The sequence below is a fragment of the Malurus melanocephalus genome, unplaced genomic scaffold, assembly GCF_030028575.1.
Source record: "Malurus melanocephalus ecotype Western Australia unplaced genomic scaffold, MMel_1.1 scaffold_36, whole genome shotgun sequence".
Taxonomy (NCBI): Eukaryota; Metazoa; Chordata; class Aves; order Passeriformes; family Maluridae; genus Malurus; species Malurus melanocephalus.
The window spans coordinates 1069191-1090785 of NW_026623268.1; the positions used below are offsets into that span (position 1 = coordinate 1069191).

General features: G+C 39.0%; 1 protein-coding gene across 1 annotated transcript in view; it reads left to right on the forward strand.

The window, feature by feature from the left end:
• Positions 1–21595, forward strand: part of IMPG2 (interphotoreceptor matrix proteoglycan 2) — a 49434-nt gene that overhangs the window by 16306 nt on the left and 11533 nt on the right. Inside the window, exons 4-13 of the mRNA XM_057364124.1 lie at positions 4929–4960; positions 5059–5082; positions 9858–9887; positions 14034–14080; positions 14544–14635; positions 17092–17253; positions 18313–18371; positions 19712–19729; positions 20232–20476; positions 21090–21172. Coding sequence (XP_057220107.1) covers positions 4929–4960; positions 5059–5082; positions 9858–9887; positions 14034–14080; positions 14544–14635; positions 17092–17253; positions 18313–18371; positions 19712–19729; positions 20232–20476; positions 21090–21172 — 792 coding nt within the window. The remainder of the gene's footprint in view (positions 1–4928; positions 4961–5058; positions 5083–9857; positions 9888–14033; positions 14081–14543; positions 14636–17091; positions 17254–18312; positions 18372–19711; positions 19730–20231; positions 20477–21089; positions 21173–21595) is intronic.

Genomic DNA, 21595 nt, shown 5'->3' on the forward strand with positions numbered 1-21595 from the left:
CTTTGGCTGGAGGGAAAAAACATGTCAGTAATTTTCTTGGGTGATTACTATGAGCAATTTTGCACCCTCTTGTTTAATACCCTTCCAATTGCCAATCTACACTAATGTGTCTGTCAAACAGAGTATATTTTATTCAGCAAAGCAAGTGGAGTGCCTGCTGTGTGTATAGACTAGCAGAACAGAAAAGTGACAAAATGTAGAATATGTTTGCTATTTCTGAGTAGTTGTCAGGTTCCTGCTGGCACTTGAGGATCTCTGAACTCCGTGATTYTCCAAGCCTTCAGCCATTTGTTATTTGTGGCATCTCAACTCCTGATTTCCAAATGGGAGAAAAGACCTTAGCAAACAGGGGAAATGTAGATGATGATGAGAAGGCAGCTTCCTTCTGGAACAAGAGACATGAGTCAGTGTCAGCCTGCAGCTTAACCCTTRTTTCTGACTGCAGAGAGCTGCTTCCCMTGTGAGGATGAAATAMAGCTCAGCAGTACCTGCCACKGAGAAGGCGTGCAGGATCTAGTCTSTGTGAATTATTARTTCAGTGGATAGCTTGAAAGAGGTCTGATACTATTCCTTGATGGATAGAGAGAACCTAAACTCCTGATGGTTATATTTCCCTAATTGCCACATGTCTTCTTAAGTCATGGTGAGAAAATTGTTACCTTTCAATTAATCAAAGTGCTTAAATCAAGCAAAGATGTCTTCTAACTTGCATGAATTTGGCATTGTTGTGTTGGTCAGTTAATTTGGGGCCATCTTTTAATTCATAAAAATTCTGAAGCTTGATGTTTTATCRTTCCTGGAGAATTCATTGAATTTAGGTTTTACCTGAAGACTCTAATTGGACCCTCATCTTTCTAGGCTGCATCTCCTTCCCTGGTCTGCAGCAAAAAGCAAYTTATGGTCTGGTACTGCAGGGTTTCCAGCATAAAGTTCTGTCTACATCCTGCATTTCCAATGTGGGCATGTCATACATGTCACAATTTCTATTTCTCCAGATTTCAATCAAATTTCAGAAAATAAAGTTTTAATGAGTTGTAGTTCCTTACATGTCTGATGACAATCTACAATGAGTAAAGGTGTTATGAGAAATGAAGCTTTAAAAGCCCCCATGTAGCTTAATCTGTTGAGTAGATAGAAACTCAGCTCTACCTGCTGAGGGCTCCTGTACAACCCTGTGCCTGTAACAAAGTGTATCTGAAAATGTTGGGCAGATGGGATGGAACAACAGGGATTAGGTTATGAATCCTTTCAGAAGGAAGCAGATCTGTGTGATTTCTGGCTGTTGGTGAGAGAGAAATTTGCGTTCTGCCTGCTTTGTTGGGTCTKAGAGCCACGAGTTAAGCTGAGACTTAGTGTGGAAAAGAGTTTGTAGCAGAGAAGGCAATTGCCTACAAAAGGCAATTTCCCTGGGAATCCCCAAAACTGTGGTTAGGAGGTGCTAACCTACTGAGAGGCAACTTGAAAAATTCCTGGGACAAGATACAAACCCTTTGATGGTGTTGATTCTACAGTACTTTTGTACAGCATTGAYTTTCCAGCCCATGAGCAGCTCTGTCTGTTTCAGTGTGTTTGCAGCAAATACTGTTCAGTGATAGATGAGGGTAAAAGTGGCACAAGACAACACTGCCCAAAGGGTTAGTGTAACTGAACACCTGCTTAGCATGTTGGAATGGGTACTTAGCAATGTAACATAGGTGATTTGCATGAATTCTGAGAGCTGTGTTCAAAGATAGGATGCAGCACCCCAAGGATATGAGTTATTTGTAACCACTTAGTCACAGTGCTGCAGTCTGAATTTCTCACAGAGGTAGATTATGTTTTCTTCCTCAGGTTCCTGCGGAAGACCTCTTCTGCTGTCTCTCCTCTTTTCCTGTTCTGTGATCTTCCTTGCTAACTGTTGTCTTTCTCTGTTTAATTAAATGTCCTAAYCACACTTTCTAGTCCTTTAATTTTTTTTCTTTGCATAGGACACCTCCTTTAATTTCTTCTAAATCTGGAAAAAAGCAGATCACATCTGCTCTTTCACATCCCCCATTCCCTCTTATGCATGCAAAAAAGATTTTTCAGTTGCCCTCCATTGAGCCCCAATGTCAGATATCCTTCATTGTTTTACTAATCCACACATCTGCTGATCTATTGACTTTCATTGTTTGCATTGCAAGGTTTAGCCTCCTCTAATTTGAAAAGAACCCCCCTCCACCTTTGCCATATATATCTCTAGCCTTCATTTTAAGTTGCACATAGGTAAAACAGTATCTGTTCCACGAAGCTGCTCCTGCTATCTCTCCTCTTACTGTARACCCTATTTTTTCCTTATTTGTCAAGGATACACCTCAGAGCACTGCTCCCTGTTCKGGCCTTTCCCCGTAACTTCAGTTCTGGACGTTGTCATCCATTTCCTTGGATTGTCCCCAGTGCTGTGGCCTTGCCTTTGTGAGAGTGTGGTTCTGCTATTCACCATGGYGGGGGATCAGGACAGGCAGATAGAAAAATAATTTTTTGGTATGACTTCCCTGTTGTAAATGAGGTGTATGCCTGGGTTAAATCAAATATGCTTGGTACACTACTACACAGATGAGATTAAACTAATATGGGATTATTTCACATCTCCTTGACATTTCCTCCACCTTTTTCTCCTGCCTGGGGTTACCTCCAAGGTATTTTGTCTTCTGTGCATAATGATAATCTCTTAGGATCAGRCAAGAATGTCCTATATAATTGCTTTTCTGCAAGTYCATGAGTTGACAGAAGCTCATCTGGTTGGTACTGTATGTGGTTTGTTGTATTAGCCTGTATTTAATCTTATGGATTTAGATTAATTTATGATAATTTTGCATTATGTAAAATTAACTGTAGGTAAAGGGGTGCATGAGAGCAACTGACACAAAATTCAGCTCCCAGCATCAGGAGAATTGGTGTAATAATAGTGATGTCAGGAAGGTCTTGCTTCAAGAGAACTAATTTTGTACAAAGCACCTGCCAGAGGTAGTTTCAGTGAGTAAAATCTCCCCTTAGCTTTGGTGTAGCTGCTGCTGCTATGGAGAACTATTTACAGATCACTTCAAGCTTTCAGAGGGTAAAGATGTTAAATAATCTTTGCAGGGCCATGTACAGTAGGTAAGTTTCTAACTCCATCTAAATGAAGGAACTGAGTCAGAGAGGTGAGGTGTTTGGGCAAAGGCTATTCTGTCTTAGATGATTAAAAACGCCAGTATTAGAACTCTAGAGCCCTTGGCTCCTAATTAGTGGAAAAAGGTGATATTTGTCATGGAGTTCAAATCATTGCTTGCACCCACCCAGGCTGCAAAGCAAATTAAACATTTAAGAGAGGGGAAGACAGTCACACTACAAACTATTGCACTCCATGCTAGTTTTGCAATAGGGAGTGCTAGTTTACTATGAGAATGGATGAGAACTTAGTAATTTGGTGCCTTTTGGGAAATATGACTGTGTAGTGTTTCTTATCCTAGACTTTGGCCATTAAAATAATTGATACTTCAGGTTTGGCACTCCTTACAATTTGTTGAATAGATGACTTGGAAATAACAAGACATGGGCTAAGTCAAGGGACCCAGACTCAGGAAACATAGTTTTAGTGGCCCCAAGTTAGAGTTTTCACTGTCTTCTTTGTTTTCACTGGTTTCTTTGTTTGTCTTAGAACTAGTATTGCTGTGACTTGTTTTTATATACTAAAGAATCTAAGGAATTAACAGATTTACAAAGTTTGGTCAGAGAACAGGCTAAAATTAGTATTTTGGCAAGCCCCCCTCAAGCTGTATCCAAGCTGTCTGCCATTCTAGCTGTGATCACAGTGTCCACATATGTCCTGGAAAGAASTGAATGGTACTCACTGACATGGAACCAAATCAACAACAGCTGAATTTCTACACTTTCCTAAAAACACAGGTAAAGAGAATGAGCAGTCTAACCTGCTCAAAAAATCCTTTTTGCCTTTTCAACCCTCCTTCATTAGTAGAATCATCAGGTTAGCTTAGAGTGACAGTCCTTAAGGCACTGAAAACATATGGGTGTTTTTCAGAGAAGTTTGCAAAGTGGAAATAATATGTTTAAAGCTAATTGTTGTTTAATTTCAAAGATGGTACTTAAGTTGATCCACTTCATATTGTTTTTGCTGAAAAATGTAYCTACATTGATTATATAAAGAAAGCCAGCCCAATATGCAGTCTACCAAACATTCCCTTTTTGCACCCCTAAAGCAGAGAAGCAGAAATTTTGTGGATGGACAATAATAWTCTGTATTTGACATTTTATTTACATGGGTACAGCAGCAGGAKACTGCATTATTTCTCAACAGCTATCATGCTGCAAACTGCTCAGGACTTCTTCCACTTCTTGTAGTGTTCCTCCCAGAAGCTTCTGTGACTCTCCACTAGAACTAATGGCATCAATACCATGATAATTTTGATGAAAAATCATGAACTGTGTACCCCTTCTTAGTTGTTTACACCAATACATGAAAAAACAACATCCCTGTCACTTGTATAACCAGAAAGTAATCAGATGAATCCTGCTATGGTACTTTAAGCTGTAACTTTTCTTTTAAAAGATGGTTTTAAATCTATAGACTAGTAGTAGCAGAGGTAATACTGAATTTCTGAAGACTGCTTGTTTAAAAGGATCTTATTGTTGTTCTCCTCTAAGGGGAGAGAATGCTGTACCTGCAGAATACTGATGCAGAAATGYAGAGCATCTCTGACAAACCTAATGCTCTTTACACTGTCTGATGTTGAATTTCAGTTGTATTTTGGACATGTCGGACTTATTTCCTTTTCAGCAGGGATTTTAATATGTTTTGAACATAACAAATGAGAGTACAAAGAATAAAATTATTTCAGCATGCAAAGGAAATAAAGGTTTTCACCTTATGTTACTCAAATATATTTAGGATTTGCTTTTCTGTTTTCCAGAAACTGTCCTACACAAAGGAAGCAATGGGCAGGTGAGTATCTGTGTTCTCCTTGCATTTTATTCTCTCTGTAGCTAATAACACGGCCAAACTGTGATATTTTGTAACCTTTTCCCTCTTTTTCTTGCCAGTTCCTGCACTGATTGGTCATGTGGGTAAGTAATTTCCCCTTTTTAAAGGCTCCTGATAGTTCCTTTCTCTGGTTCTTGCTGCTGCTGGCATTGATCTGTGCACTGAAGATGAACAAAATTCACCTTTGTTCAAAAGAGCGGAAATCTGCAGCAGAGAAATCTGGTGGTACTTGCATGTGAACCTCTGTCCTGGCATGGTTGGCATGCTCAAAATATCTCAGCCAATCTGAGGCTTGTACTTCTGCTTAAGTGTGTCATCACCTTGTTGACTGTCAGGCTGTCTGGCACAGACACGGGCTATTTACCTGAAGAGGTTTAGTGGGGGAAATCTATTTTGGGAAGAGATGTGTCCATAGTTACTTGTGTTAGTGTTCTGGTTGTCCTGATAGGTTTTCAGGTAGTCCTGGTCATCATTACAAAACCAAAAAGAAAATTGAATGTTTTGAAATGCTATTTTAAAGGACTTTAAAGATATGTGTACTAAAAACAGTTACAAAGGAATTATTTGCTTGGGCTCCTCACACTTTTAACAAGGCAATAAAACTGAAAACTAGTCTGGTTTGTGGCTTCTTAGTAGCAAAACAAACCTGAACTCGACCTGTTATTTTCATGTCTTGTATTTAACAGAAAACAAATTCAAATTATTATTATTGCTCCATTGCTACTCAGAACTTAATCTAAGCTGTTATTTTTAGAGTAATTCAAACCCAGAGAATCTGGTGCTGAATTTTTCTGAAAAACTGGCAGGTTCAATTCCCTGTTTACAGGCCACATAAAGCTATGACAAATATGAGTAATTAATATACCAGAAAGAGTAATCACTTAACAGATGACGTAAAAAAAATCCCCAGCTTCCCAAATTAGATAACTTCATAGTGATTTCATAACCACAACATATATTAAAATGAATAATGTGAGGCARTAAGGGCAAAAGTGATCCTAAAAGGTTGGTTTCTCTTTTCTCTGAAGCTGAGTGCTCCTATGACAAGAGCACTCTCTGAAGYCTCCAAGTCAGCTGGGTAGTAAATCTGTTCTGAAGAAAGTTGAGTTTGGAAACCTCCTGCATCCCTCTGTATGATCATTCAGGAAATCTAGTAAATGTAGAGATATATGAGAAGAATTGGAGTCAACACTAATGAAAYTGGGGTCTGCATGCACTGGGTTAAGCAAAGGGACAGTGCAAAAAGCCCATCTGTTAACTGAAAGGGGGATCTGAGTGATTAATGTTGTGCTTGTCCAAAAGCCATCTTATGAAGAGTTTTGTGGGAACATTAAAGGGTTTCCAGCAGACAATTGGCAAATCTTACCAAACTCTGTTTACTATGAGGCTGTATAACATCTGTCTCAAAAATACCCTCCTTTTATTCCAGTATACGTGGCTTCAGATTGTTTATAGCTTTAGGGTGGGATCTTTGCTATTGCCATAATTTTAAACTTTGRGTTTGCTGTATCTTTTCCTATATAATTTGTTTTTTTTGTCTYGTGCTTGGAAACTGTAGTGTTTTATAGCATAAGGAGAGTGACACAGGGCTGAAGCAGTGACAGAAACAGATAGATTTGCCCTGGGTAATGGAACAGCATGAAGAAATTTGTAGAAATAATTTTGCCAATATTATATAATCCAAACTTGCTCTAAGTGCACTGTGGACCTCCTAGAGTGTTCATGGTTTAAGATGTGAAGTTTTTAAGCCAGAGTCCTGTTAAAAAAAAAAAAAAAAAAAAAAAAAAAAAAAAAAAAAATCATGATTGTCATGGGTAGAAGGTGTCTCATCTAATTCCAGACAACTTCCCCCAAGAGAAGTAAGTCAGCCATCTCAATACTGCCAACATTATTTCCCAAAAAATATAACCAGATGTCCCGGTAAAGATCAAAATGTGATTAAAGATCAAAATAAATTACCCAGGACCACCATCAAACTCTAAGGCACAGGATGGTAAATCCAATATCAAGTCCCTCCAAGGAAAGGAGAGTGCAGTTCTATCATCTCCTGGGCATTGCTGCCCTCAGCTGCTGACCCACATGTGCAGGGAGAGCCTGATCCAGTGCAGGGACACTCTGGGATTTGAACACGGCTCACTTGTCACTCAGCTGTGCTGTCTGGGTCAGAATGGACAACTGTTCTGGGCTTGTCTTAGGTAATGGCAGGATTATCTAAATATCTAGATATCCAGGGTATCTAGATGAGACGTTCAGGTGAGATTCCCACACTGCCACAGGGCAGGGTTCTCCAGACAGTCCCTTGAAGTGAGGGTCTAGCAGGAGTCTCTGACTTGTCCTGTAGTGAGCTCTGGGGTCTCCAATGACTGTGCAGAAGCAGTCATTTCACTTTGGAGGCCTGGCACTAGGCATATTTCTCTGTTTTCTCACTGATAACAAGAAGAAATTTTGCCATAGGTTCTAGAGCATAGCCCCCACCCAAGAAACTTCTATAAACTTTGACCAATCTCTTTTTTCTGTGAAACAATCTTTTCTTTGAAATGGTTTCTTAACTTGGGAGTTGTTCTGGAATGGAAGACAGACCCTTGAAATCTGTTGATCATTTTAGCTGTACTACTTTTCTCAACCAATCAAAAATGTGCTGAAAGGTATAAACAGCTATAGATTTGAAGCTGTGTCTTGAATAGTTTAATACAACTCCTATAATCCTACATACATGTCAATATGGTGTCTCTCTCTAGATGGAAAAAGCTGATTTCATCTACTTTAATGCTGGGATAGTCAGTTTTAATGTAGCCTACAGAAAGGTGSCTTGTACTCTTGTAGTTTAGTTCCCGGAATAACTCCCAATCCGGCATTACTAACAGTGATGTAACAGCAGGATGAAAGTTTGTTYCCGTAAGGTTTAGAGCATGCATCCACATAGGTTAAATGCTCAGCTACCCTGGCCTTTTAAGGAACTGAGGGATTAAAATAAGTATCACCAAGGAGGAAACCCCAGAACGGGAAGCAACATATGGGACACAATCCAGATATTTACAGAGCAGCACAGTGGACACTGTAGGGTTTTTACCACAGTTGGACATGAGGAAGCACATCAGCTAAAGCCTTTCACTAATTGCTTTATTAAGTAGGCCACTGGCACTTCACATAGTGAAGTTCTATCTTTTAATTTTGGAGTCTGTCTCTTGACAACAGGACAGTCTTTTTGTCTAATTCCTTGGGATTCAACAGCCCAATCTTTATAATCAACTGCAAGCAAAGGAGTAGCACAAAATTGTTACAGCAGAAAACCAGAGCTTTTATGTCATAGCTTTGCTTAAATGCTGTATACACAATAACATGCTGAGGAAAAGATCAAGAGGATAGGATAGTTGAGAAGGAGCATTTATCAATGTAAAATGAAATGTGTAGAGGCATGTATCCTTTCTGAGGGTGTTGCTGATTCTGAACTCACTGATATTACTTGCAGTAAATCATGTCTAGACCTCCTGTGTTCTGTTCATGCTCTCTGCCTTGAAAAACATTGGCATATTTAGAAACTATATTTTATCAGTGGTAGTAGCAATGGTTGATGATGTATCAACTCAGCTTTTATCTAAATGTTCTTCATACAAGAGTAAGAGTTTGTGTTCTGTGCTGGGATGATTTAATCAGTTCAGCAGTTCWGCCTGCAGTGACATGGAAATGTACCTGAGCTTCTTTAGTGTTTGCATGTGGACTTGACAGTGATATTGCTCATTTCAGAAATGTTTTTATCATCTGCACAGCTTTACCACATGTAAAGAGTTCCACACTGCTTCTTTTCAGTTGTATATTTTCTTTTGTGCTCCCTMCTGTCTGGTAGCAAACATGAAAGGTTTGCCCTGCTTTAATTASAACCAAAAGAGATCAAAATTCAAGAACTACCCAACTGAAAATTAAGATGAAGGCATTTTAAATTTAAAAGGAAGAGAAATTTTAAAGGAAGAGAATCAGAACATCGGGCTTAGTCTCGCATTCTGAAATTGCATAAAAATACTTCTTAAATTGCATACGCAGTTCAAGGTTGTGTGATTAAAATACTTAAAACTGAGAAAATCGATGATAAAATTATTTTCTCTCCTTTATGCAATAGAGCATTGAAGTAATATTATTCAAGGAAAAGAAAYGCTTGACATAGCCAGTTAGACTTTAGAACATTCAAACTGATCAACAATCTTATGAATAGTGCATAAACTGATGAATATTCAGAACATGTAGTACAAATCTGAAGATGTTGCCTTCTTCAACCACAGAGCTGGGTTTCTGTTAAACCTTGAGGAAAAATGTAGAGAAAAATCAACTGATACCTTCAAAAAATTTCATGGGGAGCTGTGAAATGCTGATGCCCCATTTGACAGGTCTGGAGTGTTGATTCTCCTTAATAACACAGTAGGGCTGCACATAAAGAACCTRTTTAGGCTCATGAGCCGATGGAACTCTGTTTCATTTCTAATCCACCAAAGCATGCCCACAGCTGCTTTGGAGGACTAGAACCTGTCAAGTGTCCTGACATGACTGATGTCACACAGAAGTACGTACTGTGGACCTTGAGAAACGGAGAATGTAGGCTGTATTTGTGAGCTGTGATAGCTGCATTAATATATATAGGCTGTCCATAAGCACTCTTTGCTTCAGATCAGCTTCCTAGGCCCTTATGGATCTTACACTGCCTAGATCCTGGTGTCTAACAGAGCCCTGTGATCTGAAACGGGTTGTTTCTGCCATGGAAACACAACAGCAGCGCTGCTCGTTCTGGTGCTTAGCCATCTGCTTGTCTGTATTCCTTCCTGCCTCTCCATATATATGTGTATGTTTTTATATTTTGCTTACTGCTCAGCCAAGATGATCCAGGGAATCACTCATGCAGGTAGGACAATAGTAATTACGTTTCAAATGTCTGTGTCTCAAATTCACAATAAACTCTTGGTGAAATACACTACCTGGAGTGGCTTGCCTGTGTCAGTAGAGTTAAAAATCAAATGTGGGCCCTGGATTAATCCTGAGGCAAAACCATAAAAAATCTTGTTTATCTAAAGTGGTGCAACTGAGTGGGAATTTGAATCTGTGTTTGCCTTGAAAAGTGATGTGTTCAGACAAWTCAATGTATGCATTGCCATGTGCGTTTTGAGTGACATCCCTACAGGTGCCCAATTGCTGCTTTTTAAACCTGATCAATAAAGTGGGTTTTTGAAAAATTGAAATGTTAAGGGGAAATAGAAGGCTAAAATAAATGCATGCAAAAATAAAACAAAACTCGCCATTCTGGTAAAGTAATGAAAAAACAATGTTGTGCATAAAGTGAGCTTGGTTATAGCACAGTATTCTTAAAACTATATTTTTATTCTCTTGAAAAAAGTGATACCTGATTGTTTGACAAATTTGGTGCTTGACTGGTCTTGTTTGATTAGATTGATTACAGTTTTACTAGGTGGTGTTTAAGCACTTGGGTTTTAATTTCTAGCCAGCTGAGCACTGGAATTCTTTCTGTCAGAAAATTGCTTAGCTCTTGAGAGCTTGTGCTCAAAAACCCCTGAGCACCAGTAAGAATATATTACGTGGCCTTGGCAAGGAGTGTGGTATTTTGCTTTAATTTAAGCAATTTTAATTTTTAATTCAAATTTTTTAATTTGAAGGAGATGGGTTTGTAACGCATCCTTACTCTCACTGCGCCCTTCATGGCTGCCCCTTGGCCTGGCCTGGCCTGTGCGTGTCACCGTGTGGCTAAAAGTGGCACCTAGGGTGGCATTTGTTGTGGAAGTGTCTTGTTGGAGAGTTGGATTTGTTGGGGTCGGGGACACAGAAAGTCCTGTGGGACTTTTGAAACATGGAGATTTTGATTTTGATGTGTCTGTGTGCAGTAATCTGATTTAGAAGCAGCGCTTGAGGAAGCTATTAGGCCTTTCCATTTGTGACCTCCTCCTCTATTGAAAGTGTGATTTATTCCACGGCATTTCATTAGGGTTTTCCTGACTAATTTGAGGATTTCTCCTTTAAAAAGTCAAACAGATCTCATGGACACAATGACAAACACAACTGTGCTTGTGTGGGTGCCCGGGTGGTGATAGGGAGGACTCCCTGGGGCGGCTCCAGACGGCTTTGACGGGCAGGGCTGAGCGGCAGCTCAGGGTAAGCTTGCATGAGAAAGGGCAAAAACATGGCACAGGGAAAGGAGGATGGAACAAAAAGAACGAGGTGGCATGGATAATGCCAAGGGCAAAGGCACCTCACCATGACAAAGCCCAGGGGAGACTGAGACTGGAGCAGGCAGAGCTTTGCTGAAGGAACTGCTGCCCATGCTCAGCTGAGGAGTGAAGTTGGGACTGGGAAAGGGTGAAGGATAAGTGGTATTTTAATGTTTGTCTGCTTCTCACTACCCAAACATACTTAAATATGCAATAAATTAGTTTGCCTTAAGCTGAGTCTGATTTGTCCATGGAGGTAATTGCTGAGTGATYTTCCTGGCTTTATTTCAACCCAGAAGCTCTTCACCTTGTTTTCTCCCATGTCTTATGGAGATGGAGGGAGCAAGAGAGTGGTTGGGTGGGTGTTTGACCCTTGGCTAAGGCTAACCCACTCCAGAATTGGGTGCTCAGTTGGTCAGATAGTATTTTTGGGGTTTTTGAGATGCCCTGAGTTGCAGCACAGGTGTGCAATAGGCTGGCAGGGATGATGTGGGATCTGTGGGTGACCTGTGCCTTGTGGGGACACAGCTGAGGGTCAGGAGTGGCTGGAGGTTCCTCAGAGCATACAGGGCACAAACCTGAGCAGCTGGACCGAGTCCCATGAGTCTCACTTGGGGTCAGAGCTTACTACAGTAAATCATGTTCCTCATTGTCCCTCTCTATAGAAAAGTGGTACAAGACTCAGCTAACATTTATATACAGGTTTGAACTGACCAGACCATTAAAAATCCTGCAGCAGAGTTTTTACCACTTGTTGCTTTGCTTTTGTTGAATTTTTATTCTGACCCTAGTTACACTGAACAGGTTGTAAGAAGTAAAATCCCAGATTGGCTCGCCTCTCCGGAAAAGCAGCATGCTTGCTTCTGAACATTAAACATGATGCACTAAAATGCATTATTTACTAACACTGTAATAGATGTAAATAGATGTAATCTAATTCCTGTTGAAATTGGTAAAAGAGAGGCATCTTGAAGCTAGGTGAACTTAATTGGAAAATATTCCTTCAGACCAATTAATAATTAAGCATTAGTTCTTATTGTTGTTCCAAGATGATAAACAAGAAAGAAAATTAAATCCCTCTAAAACATTACCAGCATTCTTAAGAAAATATCATCAGGAGAGGCTATCTTGTGTAAATTATAGTTTTTAGTAAAACTTTCCAGTCTTGGAAAAGATTCCAAGATTTACTGAGTTTGTCAAAGAATTGGTAGAGAGTTAACTTGCACTGTGCTGGATGAAACAGGTACCAGTGTCCATGGAGTGGACGCAGACRCAAGTATATTTAAAAGCTTGCATGGAGCTCATTGACTTTATTTGTTTAAGGAAATACATGAGGTTACTGTTTAAACTCTTGAATAAGTATTTCCTGATTTGTTCATATTTTTGGGGGTTTTATTTTTTRTTAGTATTTTACAATTGTTGTAGAGAGCTCACCTTGTCAGTTTAACATTCCCTGAACTAAATTTTGGTATAGTTCATCATTATGTGGAGGATTAGACTATGTCTCCAGGAAAAAAAGGATGGGTGAAAAGCTTCTTGATGTAAATGGAAAGTTCATCAGGTTTGCCTTCAGATCTCTTTATTGKCAAGTCTTATGTGTGTGTGAGGGGCAGAAGGAGAAAGTGTTTCAGACATTAAATCAGTGAAACTAYCATCTCTTTGATCATATGCTAGTGCCTTGGGATCAATGGTATGAAACTGTGGAACTGGCTGGCTGGCTGGTGCTGGAAGCCTCTTTTGGAGTGATAGGAAGACTGACTATACAACCTGAAGGAGGCAAAATATCCATCAACTTTGAGTGGAGTTTTGCTTGAGGACAGACTGCAAGACCATTCGTAGAGTATGTGAATCAAAAATCAAACCTGACAAAGCCAGGAACTGCGGCCAACATTGCATATAATACAGTGAAGACTTGCTGCAATGTGTGTTTCATGGCACAAGTATGACCACCAACAAAAAAGGAGATCCTTTAGAAGTGAGAGAAATATCTCAATACAGTGAACTTTCAAGTTCAGTTTTTCTCTGTAGCTCCTAAACTTCCAGTCTTACAGCTTGAGTTGTATATCGTAACAGTATGACAAACTCRAAAAATAATTTTTCCTGCATTCAGGAAAGACTTGTTTCTGTCAGAGCATGTCTCCTACTCTTGGTAACTTGACAATTGCTCCAGGCTTCCAGAATTGGCTCCAAGGAGCTTGGGTTTACTGTAAGAGTCTTGTCAAAGCTGTTAGTTTTTCTTCAGCCTGACATTCTTCATCTGCTTGTTTTTCTGAAATGTTTTTCACATTTGGCCYACAGTTGTTTTATGTGTATGTGAATCCCACAACTGGATTTGGAAAGTGATGCCTTTTGAAGATTTCCAAAGAAGCAGAATAAAATCAATGATGAAAAGAACCCRTCTTCTTGCAGTGATTTCATTGCAGTTACAGTGTTTTAGTGCATTGGGAATATTTTAAAAGTGGAGCAGTTTATARAGTATTACCAATTATCTTTGTGTTTTATGTCTTTGCATTTTCTTTCTTTATCGAACTGCTCGAAGGCAAAATGTATTTGTGTGTGGGACTCCAAGTCATTTTGGATATAAGAGGGTTAGCAACCCAGAGAGGAAAATGATGTGTTGTATGATGCAAGTGACCCAAAATCTAAGTTGCAAAAGGTAACTGAAATCCTGCAAAACCTAATTTTTGTGAAGTTATTAGCAAATTAGTACCATGAAAAATGTCTTCTGCACATGTGCTTTTTGGTGTAGCATCTGAAYCACAGAAATATCAAAAACTATTACRTTTATTTCACCACATCCAACTTCAATTTCTGTTTTTGTTTTTGTCTAGTGGGACTCCTACTCCRCCTTTGGATGTCGATGTTACCACACTGAGAGGTCAGTTTTTATCTAATTCCTGTTAAAGCTGATTCTGAATTACTAGAAAACTGAGAAATTAATGTGTCTGGATTCCAGAAAGAGCTCTGAATTTTTGCATCTCTATAATGCTGTTTGTAATGTGAAGATTATTTTATGTGCTGACATTTTGTCCTTCTATGAATCATGAAAATCCTACTCAAGAAATTAGTTCTGTGCACTTCTTACTGCATGTAAATTCATGTTTCCAAAAGTTCATCTGCTTAGGCAGAATATTAGCATTTTATGCTGATTAGTGTATTTGATACTCTTGCTCAGGCTCATCAGGTGTTTCCTGTGCTGTTGCTGTCATGGTGATGGGAAGAGAAATCARATTTGACTATTGGTTTATGCTTGCTGAACCTCTTCTGTGTGTATCTACATGTCCATGAGTATTCAGAAAACCAAACCAAACCAAAATCTTACTGTTCTCTTTCAAACTCAGATGCAGCTGCCAATGTTCCTCCCCCTCATGAGATCTCCGTTGAGAGTCCTGCAGGTGATTCCATCCATGAGCTTGACCATGTAGACACCACTGTGAGTGGGTTTTTTCATTTGTTTCTTTTCATTTGGTTCAGCGTTCTGTTGCCTTCCCCAATTGATAATTTGTGGTCATTTACATTTTTCTAGCAATTAAAGRTGTTTTTAACATGGTGTRTTACCATRAACTAGGATTTCATAAAATCAGGGTGCAAATTTCTGRAGTTTTAAAGTATTTTTTGAAGGCAGATAATTTTTTCAATTGCAGAGGCTTTGAAATGCCTTTTCTGCAGCAGTGGGAGATAACAGATCAGTAGAGCTATCAGGTGAGGATTTTGTTAGTGTCATAGGACTAGAGAGGGAATGCCTGGTGGGTCTGAAAGCTCCAAGAATGTGAAACACTTATTCCTGTGGAAGCACAATATACCTTATTGTGTTTTGAGGGTCTGTTTGATACAATTGTGTCGGACAGAAGAGACCAGGCGTCGTGGATGGCCTTGAAGATTCTGATTCTCTGCTCATTTTCCTCTGCTGATATAAACTTACTTAYCATCTTACAAGTCACCCTTTTTATGATATTTAACCAAAGCTCACAACACAGGGAAGCCTAGGCCCCATAAAACATCTCTGTACAAATGAACTGACCACCACATAGGTCCCAGGTAAGCATTTGCTTCCAGGAAACAGGGCCTCGGGATTAAATTTTAATCCCAAACTCTGGAGTCCAACTGCAATATTCTTGAACCTACACGACTGAAGAAAATTTTGCAAACTGGTGGTATGAATTAGCTGGCTTTTGTTTTCTTATAAAAATGAAAGTCTCAGTGGGTCACAGAGAAGCTTACAAAGTTGCACATGCTGCATACAAGCAGATAATTTATTGCACTGGATTTAACTGGGCRTTGTTCAATAACCTAGTGTGACCATGAAGCAAAACCAAGCCAAACTGCATTTGCTCTAGAGCTTTCAGTGCTGACTGGATCTCTGATGTTGGAACAAATACTGACTATGAATCAGACAGCTTTGGACTCAAATAAGAACACTTGTGGTTTGGTCTCAAAAGTAAGATTATCCTTTTTTTGAAACAGAACTGCCTGAAGTATTTCTGTTGGAGAAGAGAGTAGGACCATTCAGTAAGTCAGAGTGGAACCAGAATTAGATTGCTGCTGCTATGGTGTTTTCACTCTGAACAGTCACATCCCAGCTCATTGTTCKTAGCAGCCCAAATGCATTGCAGATTACAAGGCCAAGAGTGAGCAAAGCTCACCTTCTGCACTGATATGTTGACTACCAGGTTTTGGAGGGATGATAAATGGTTTAATCTATATGGTGCTGCAAACAGCCATATGATAGCACTATATATATGCCTGCGAAGTGTGTATCTCTCAAATACTAACTAACTTTAAGTAATGTACCAGTCTTTATGGTCTTTAACAGAGTTAAATTAGTTAGAATGAAACTAAAAAATTTTAGAGAGCTCCTAAACCCTGTAGAAGTTGCTTACTGATAGCAGATAAACTTTCTGAAGAAAGTTCTTTCCTTTTCTTACACCATACACAACATAGGCTGCAGTTTGGTTGAAAAGATCTGTTTTGTTTGCTCTCTTTTTCCCTTTTTAACAGGAAAAAAAACCTATGTATATGAATAGTCAAAGACAAAATCTCTAGCAAAAGACATTTGGCAAAAGTTAACAAGCTGACCTTCCCTTCCATCCAGGCAAATCTCTATATTTTTTGCCTTTTTCTGATGTCTTTCAGTATTGAACAAAGAATAGTGTGCTGGTTTAAAAATATTAGGAAAGTAAGCAGAAAGCATGCTCAGTCATTCAAATTAGATTGAAACTTGACATTCACTGCTGCCTGTGGCAGCCATGATAGCTCCATGCATCCCTGATGCACTGCACAGCCACTGCTCTGGGGCTTTTTGGGCAGCTGTAGTCACAGCAGTTGAAGTCCCCTGCTTTAGCTCAGCAGAGCTCCCTGCAGGTTTTCCAGTGCCCATTGTWTATCTGGGGGGATCCTTCACCTACTGAGGCTGAACAATGGAGGGTGTTATTCCAAATGTAGAACTTGGCTAAAGTGGCTTACCTTCCAAGCAGAATAGTTAARTAGGAGCCTTGTGATAAATATGTGAATTTTGGGTAAATCAGCCTAGGCTGACTGGACCCAAGTGAGCTGTTTGAGCATCCATGGTTGCACTTTAAATTGCTTCATGAACATCCCACACAACTGGGGTTTTGTTCATATCTGAGGCCAGCTAGATGGACTTACACTGAAAATGTCCAAATATTGAAGAATTATCTTCAATATGAGAATTSTCAAGCAATGTTCTTACTTAGCAGTCTGCCTCCTCAGTTGCTGCCTCTGTCCCTAAGGCTCCACGAGCACTCCATTGTAGTGCAAGGCAAGCAGGTGAGCTGRTGGCTCCTCCAGTGAACACACTGGGTGCTTTGGGCTGCAGCTTTCGTGTGTCATTAAGTGAATCTCTTCTCTCCCTTCTTCCTTCCCTTCCAGATCAATAATGAGATAAAGCAGCAGGATGAAGAGCTAGTCAGACCTGTAACTGAGCAGATGATTGAGTTCAACATTCTGATTGTTGGTGARCAGTACAGTGAGGAGCTGAAGGACCCAACTGCTGCTGAGTATCAACAAYTGTCTGAACGATTCATTTCTCAGGTGATTCCCTTCCCTAAGTTATTTTTTCCTTTTGTTGGCTCTGCAAAGCAATAGTAGCAAAAAGCATCTGTCAGGGCTCCTGATTTTTGTCTCCCTATTGTTTCCAGTAATAGTTTTTTTTGGTTTTTTTTTTGTCAATAATAGTAGTGATTTTATTACCATCATATTTTGGGGCATGGGATTGGTCTTTCTATTCACTTTGGAGAGGCATCTAAGTTGTCATATGGCTGTTTATCACAAGGCTTATCTTTTCTCTAGCTTTGCCTCATTCTTAGTCTTAGAAAAACTTTTTTTTTTTTGCTGGGGCTAACCCCATGCCAAATCCTGGGCCAGATGGGAAAGAGATGTACTCTTCACTGCAGCCAAAAACCATCACCATAACTGTCACAAGTTGCTAACGTAGGCTAGACATCTTAATTTTCCTAGTTGTGTGGCCAAGTAGTAATGCCATGGTTTGTGTGTGTGTAAAAAATGTCAGATGGGACAGAGTCCACCTGGCTCTGAACATGGATGTTCTACTCCTTTGATCCCTTGCCTAGTTTTCTCCAAGCCTGAATAAAGAAGCTCTTGGAAAAAAAAAGTCAGCAGCACTGTGATTGTTTAAGTCTCACCAGAGACAGTTTAAAAATAAAGAGATGGGGGAGGGGTACAAGAATTTACARAGTCAAAAATAATCCTCAACTGGCAAGGATCTTTTGGGAGCTAAAAAATCCTSTAAACCAGTATGGAATTTCCAGTATCTTGGTTTTGTCTCCTTTAGCACAGTTGATTATCTTGGCAATCTCTTTCCATTTCTCCCCTTGGAATGTTTCTATACAGTGCTTGGGGAATGCTGGATGTTGTTCTTCATACTTTAATTTTTTCCTTTTTCTAATAATGAAGCAATGTTACCTAAACTACTGTTCCATAAAGAAAAAGAATATTCARTTGTTTTTCTCCTATTAGATARAACAGCTCAGWTAAATTTTTGGAAAATGCTAAAAACACTTCCTGGTTTTTCACCACATAAGCAGAAGTGAAKGGAATCTGTGCTAATTTTTTGGTTTTCCCTCAAAACAGATTAAAAGCGTATTTGAAGGACTACCTGGATACAAAAACATCCATATCCTGGATTACAGGTAAAATGATACTGATGCATAYGTGGTGATTGAACATGACCATGTGTGGTGGTGCAATGATGGTTCTGACACAATGCTTGGCAAAATGTCAGGCATGTGTGTGGGAGCTCCTAGATGAATTAACCAAGTGCTTTCAGATATGGTACCTCTACATAAGCAGTTGAAATAGAAATACAGAACTATATGTAWATGTTACATTTTTTTTTTCTTCTGACATCCACTGAATCTCACTTTTTGTTTTCTGTGATTTTAAGACAAGGCATTCTTTTTCAAGATTAAATCCAAAAATTAATAGATATATTTGTATCTGATAATTCTCCTAATGTCTCCAAGTATTAAACAAGGAAGGATGCAGAAAGCTTTTTGGAAAAATGTGGTGTACTTAAACTTATTTTTCAACTTCTTAATGTTAATTTGGGATGACTGTAAAGGTTAGTGTTTAGGATGTGTAAAGGTCTMGTTCTTGAATCAAAACAAAGGTGGGGGAATAGTTTGATAAACAATATGCAGTGTTTTAACTCTGTATTATTATTATTTTTTTTTAAGACTTGATTTCCTCAAATCAGTTTCCACTTCAGAGTGGCATTTAAAGTTAATTTACTAAGTTAATGCATCAAACATGAGATGCCTGAATTTTGGAGCACAAGGATCACAAATTGTGATTTTTCTTGAATGGACTGGATATAACTTTCAGAATCTAATGATTGTGTTCATRAGTTAATCTAAATTGTGTTTCCTTTGAGACAGTTAGCTGTCTTGCTTAGAATTTATCACCTGGGGTATTTTAGCTAGAATACCTGCAGGTAACAAAGCAGCTATAGTGAGAAATGTCTTGTGGCTGGAACCTTAGACAATGTCCAATGTTCAGCCTGTAAGTAACAATACCTTCCATCTTGGTATTTGCAGTCTAGAACATTTGCAAGAACTTTGTGCATTTGAGAAGACAAATAAAAGGCTGATATTTCTGGCAAAGTACAGGAGTTCTGTTCTCTTCTGTGCATGACAACAACCCATAGGTTGTAATTTAAACCTTTAGGTAGAATAAGTGAGCCTTGATCCTGGTACTGACAGCARTTTAACTGCATTATTTACAATCATCTGAGATGGTTCTGCTCTGCTGATTCCTCGGGATCCATAGGAAATATCTCAGTTCAGTAAAAGCAGAACAATTTGTTATGCAGCAGAATAACTACACAACTTAATAAGGTTTTCCTATGTGCATTTTCAAATGGATAAATCCTGTAAAATACCAAAGCAAATTTGTTAAAGTTTTAAGACTTAAAGGAAACTATGACATTGATTTAACAGGTTTTGCTGTTCTGTTTTGTTTCTATATTCAGCCCTTCCGAGGAAGACAGGTAAAGACAACTTTTTTATAGATATTGTCATAATACAGATAGGAAAAACATGTTTAGCTGGAGGACTTTGCATTTTGGGATTTGTAGTTAGGGGATAGTTGTAGATGGGATTTTGATGTTTTGGCTGTTTCTCCTGGCTATTTTCATAAYTCAGAAATTCCTATTATTGTTATGGCCTTAAAATCATCACTCTCACCACTGTATGCTGGTGGACCCACTATGAATGCTTGTGGAATACCAGTATTTTGGTCTGGTTGTGTTCTGTTTGCCATTTACTAGTMGAAATGCACAACTGGGACCAGACCAGGTGTTAGTTTTTGGTAGCATTTTCCTTGAGAACTTTGTGAAAATAATTAAGTAGTTTTTATTTAGAATCCTTTAAAGCCTTGTCTTTTTATATTAAAAAGGGTATTGATTCTTGTGCTCTAGTGAAAAAACGGTTTTTGCTTGATTTGGAAAACTGGGCATTTCTCATCTGTGTTTTCTCTTTGTACAACTGAAGTGGTGTGGAAGTTCACTATGCTGTCACATTTGATGGRAAAGCCATCAGCAATGCCACCTGGGACCTCATTAACCTTCATTCAAACAAGGTGGAGGACAACTCCTTTATGGGCATAGAGGAYAATCCAACAGTTGTGTACACCATCAGTGATTTCCGAGATTATATTGCTGAGATCCTCCAGAAAAATGCTCTGCTTGAAAATGCTTCCCTGTCTTTAGACCCGAACTCTCTCCAGCTTACTAATGGTGGGTATTTATTATTATTCATTGGTGTGCCTCACATCTGACATTTTATAAAATTATTCAGSGGTCCTCTGAAAAATTAAACAGAACAAAATCATCTGTGTTATAGCCTGTTTTGCTTTGATCTTAACCAGGCCAAGTMATTAGCAGTAGCATTCCATTCTTGATTCATTAGGCTAGCCACTTTTACTTTTTAATTTTTATTTTGATACTGAGGTTTGTGGCGTGCAGTTCCAATAATACTTCTAAAAATTAGTAGGAATAAAAGGGGTAAATTTGGTTCACATGGTGCACATTGCACCAGGCTGACCTTCAGTTTAGTAGCTCAGTGTTGGCCTTAGGTAACACAAAGGAAATACCTGGGTTATTGCTGAATATTCAATGATCCTACTAGAGGTGATGAAAGAGAGCTGCCACCCTTCTGTTCTCATCTTTCCCCTCTACTTCCTGTCAGTGATTTGGAGGCATTTCCAGAAACAAAATRTCTTTGGCAAACATTTTGAAAGTATTTTACTCACAAATCTGGAATCAGAGAGGGTTTTTTTAGTCAGGCTTCCAATAAAACTTCCTCACCTCTACTGCAGCCTTTAGATCCCAAATATTTGTGTTTCCACAGTGAAAGAAATATTGCACCCCACATCAGAAGACTCATCCTGGATTACTGAGCATCCAGTTGTGCTGGAGCGCCCAGAGTTCGATGTGAGTATGGCTTTGAGCAGTGACCTTTGGACACATTTGAGCAACATAAAACTCAGAAAGGTGGAATTGTAGCCAACACCCAGAGCTTCTCTACCCTGTTGTTCATGCAGAGCAAGTAGTGATGAAGGTGCACTTTATATTGAAGTAAAAACTGGGGTGAAATTTGGTGAAATCTCTCGTGTGACAATTTTGGTGTCTGTTGCACAACAGTTTTCTGGGATCATCTTGTTTAGGTTGTAAGCTGTGCTAAAGATGTGATTCCTTCTTCCATGCATTATACATCCTTCCTTTGGAAAGAAGAAATAGATGTAACTCTGAAAGCTGACTGCTAGAGGAGATAAAATGTCAAGTTTCATATACTCCTTTTGTTACTGTATTGCTTTCACAGAAAGTTCTCAATTTGGTTTTAAAATTTTGTCCATC